Source organism: Sphaeroforma arctica (genome assembly GCF_001186125.1).
Source record: "Sphaeroforma arctica JP610 unplaced genomic scaffold supercont1.4362, whole genome shotgun sequence".
NCBI lineage: Eukaryota > Ichthyosporea > Ichthyophonida > Sphaeroforma > Sphaeroforma arctica.
The window spans coordinates 1-2,529 of NW_014036196.1; the positions used below are offsets into that span (position 1 = coordinate 1).

Consider the following 2,529-nt stretch of genomic DNA (forward strand, 5'->3'; position numbering starts at 1 on the left):
TCCCCAGGCAATTTTAAATAATCACGCGCCAATGGCCAAGTGCTCGCGGCGCCAAATCCATCCATGACCCTCGGGCCTCGCTCACAGACTCTTCACTGTAAGAAAATAAATAACAAAAATACGGTTAATAGGACATAAAGGTCTGAAAGATCAGTGTGCGTTCACATTTCACATCTCTGGTGTATTTTGATTACATTCATGATGTATACATTATGACAAAACGCGAGGAAATCAAATGCAAGAAGGAAGATAATTGCAACGACCTTGTAGTAACAAAGCGTGCACAGCGCTGCTTGAAGTATGAAGCCCTTAGGAAGGAAAGACTAAGAGCAGAAGCCCTTATGCATGGTGTATGCATTATGACAAAACGCGAGGAAATCAAATGCATGAAGGAAGAACACTGCAACGAACTTGTAGTAACAAAACGTGTACAGCGCTGCTTGAAGTATGAAGCCCTTAGGAAAGAAAGACTGAGAGCAGAAGCCCTTAGGAAGGAAAAACTAAGAGCAGAAGCCCTTAGGCATGATGTATACATTATGACAAAACGCGAGGAAATCAAATGCAAGAAGGAGGAAATTTGCAACGAACTTGTAGTAACAAAGCGTGCACAGCGCTGCTTGAAGTATGAAGCCCTTAGGAAGGAAAAACTAAGCGCAGAAGCCCTTAGGAAGGAAAAACTAAGAGAGAAGTTACGTGCCGACGGCAGTAAGCGAGTTCTAAGACCAAGGTTACGATCCAACAGCAGTATTAAACGTACCAACGGCAGTATAGAACACACCAACGGCAGTATAGAACACACCAACGGTAGAATAATACGTACCATCTGTATAGAAACAGGTTGTAGTGCGCCGAGGGACAATGGTGCGCGATGTACGGAATGCCTCAGAAATTACAATGCTAAAAGGACGCGGCTGAGAAGAGAGAGTGATCTCAAAGAACACAACTCGTTGTTTACAAGATGCCAATGGGCTTTATGCGAGAAAAATATCTACAACGCTCCTATCAGTATCTACTGCAAGGCACACACTCGAATCCGTACGCAGAATAATACAAGTGATCGAAGGAGACGTGCAGTAAACAGAGCCAAAACATGGGAGAAGTTGTTCCGCAAACCACCGAAGGGTGCTGATTCAACACGCACTAGTGGGCGTTATGTGAAAGATGATTCCAGAGCACTTCAACAGTGTGGGGTTGTCTGTCAGGACCACTCTGTATGTGGTAACTGGACAAGGAACATTATCCCCATACACTGTCTTCACAAAGCCAACCAAACCCGATATGGTATGCTGTGTGATATGGATGAATATTAGCGTGATTTGACTGTATCTTTTATCTGGTTCAGCATTACAAAATACAAATTTGCAGACTTACACATTTACTTTCTCAGTACCTACATCAGCGTCGGCTTGGCCGAAATACGTCAGAAGCTGGAAACATATCAAGGATGATATCTATGAAGGAGTCTGTTTGCATCCGTGGTGCAAGGAAGTACAAAGGTATACATGGTGTTCTATTTGATTCGTCTCCTTGAATTTGAATTGTTTTGGGTTCAACATACGTTGAACCATTGAATCCCTAGCACCTTCTGTCTGCATACATTGAACCCCTAGTACCTTCTGTCTGCACACATTGCCTAGATTTCCTTACTGCCCGACCCACATGGCGATCACACTTGCCGTCGAGGTAAAGCAGTCAACCATCCCCTCCCTTCGGTACGGGTTGTTTGTGCTGGCTGCGTTCGTAGCCGATGAGTTTATAGTTGAGTTGGCCGGCGAAAGACTCCCCACCACCGGCGACGTATGTGAAGGTGACTATCTCATGTCGGTCGAGTACAATGGGGAGCGGATCATCGTGAACAGTGATACCAGCATGCATGGAGTGGGGCGGTACGCCAACACGGGGGTCAATGCGTTTCAGAACAACGCCAGGTTTCAGGCCTATGTGGTGGATGGAGTGCTGCGGGTGTATATCATGGCCACACGACTGATAAAGAAAGGAGAAGAGATCTTCGTGGCGTATGGTCCCGATTATGATCTGAGAAACTCGCGCACGGATACGAGTAGATTTAGATAAACACATGAGTTCCTTGCTCGATGATGTTCGATAGTATTCCAACGTTAACAAAGCCTCAGCAGTCCGAAGGGAATGCAATGGCGTGTAAGTGGCTTGTTCTGGTCTCATATACAATTTATTGTATCCGCTATAGCGAAAGTAGTAGATATTATCAAATAAACTATAACTGATTTAATGAGCCATTCGCAGTTTCACAATATAAATATTTATACTTAGACATGCATGGCTTAATCTTTGAGACAAGCATATGACTACTGGCAGAATATGCTAAAATTCAGCAGGTAGTCTTGATAGTTATTAATATGCTTAAATTCAGCGGGTAATCTTGATAGTTATTAATATGCTTCAATTCAGCTGATAGTCTTGATAGTTATTAATATGTTTAAATTCAACGGGTAGTCTTGATAGTTATTAATACGCTGAATTTCAGCGGGTAGTCTTGATAGTTATAAATAT

At 43.3% G+C, this 2,529-nt stretch overlaps 1 protein-coding gene across 1 annotated transcript; it reads left to right on the forward strand.

Moving 5' to 3' along the window:
• The first annotated feature begins 198 nt into the window (after window positions 1-198).
• On the forward strand, window positions 199-2,334 carry SARC_14258 (hypothetical protein). The gene is made up of 3 exons (XM_014291611.1): window positions 199-1,281; window positions 1,388-1,496; window positions 1,638-2,334. The coding sequence occupies exons 1-3, from the start codon at window positions 213-215 to the stop codon at window positions 2,071-2,073; spliced, it is 1,614 nt and encodes a 537-aa protein (XP_014147086.1). The 5' UTR covers window positions 199-212; the 3' UTR covers window positions 2,074-2,334.
• The last annotated feature ends 195 nt before the right edge of the window (window positions 2,335-2,529 follow it).

What these genes read in the sequence shown, in the direction of transcription:
- SARC_14258 (XM_014291611.1), top strand. Translation starts at nt 213, where the DNA reads ATGACAAAACGCGAGGAAATCAAATGCAAGAAGGAAGATAATTGCAAC. An exon ending in AGCCAACCAAACCCGATATG is followed by an intron (nt 1,282 to 1,387) that starts GTATGCTGTGTG and finishes TTACTTTCTCAG; the next exon opens with TACCTACATCAGCGTCGGCT. An exon ending in TGGTGCAAGGAAGTACAAAG is followed by an intron (nt 1,497 to 1,637) that starts GTATACATGGTG and finishes CACATTGCCTAG; the next exon opens with ATTTCCTTACTGCCCGACCC.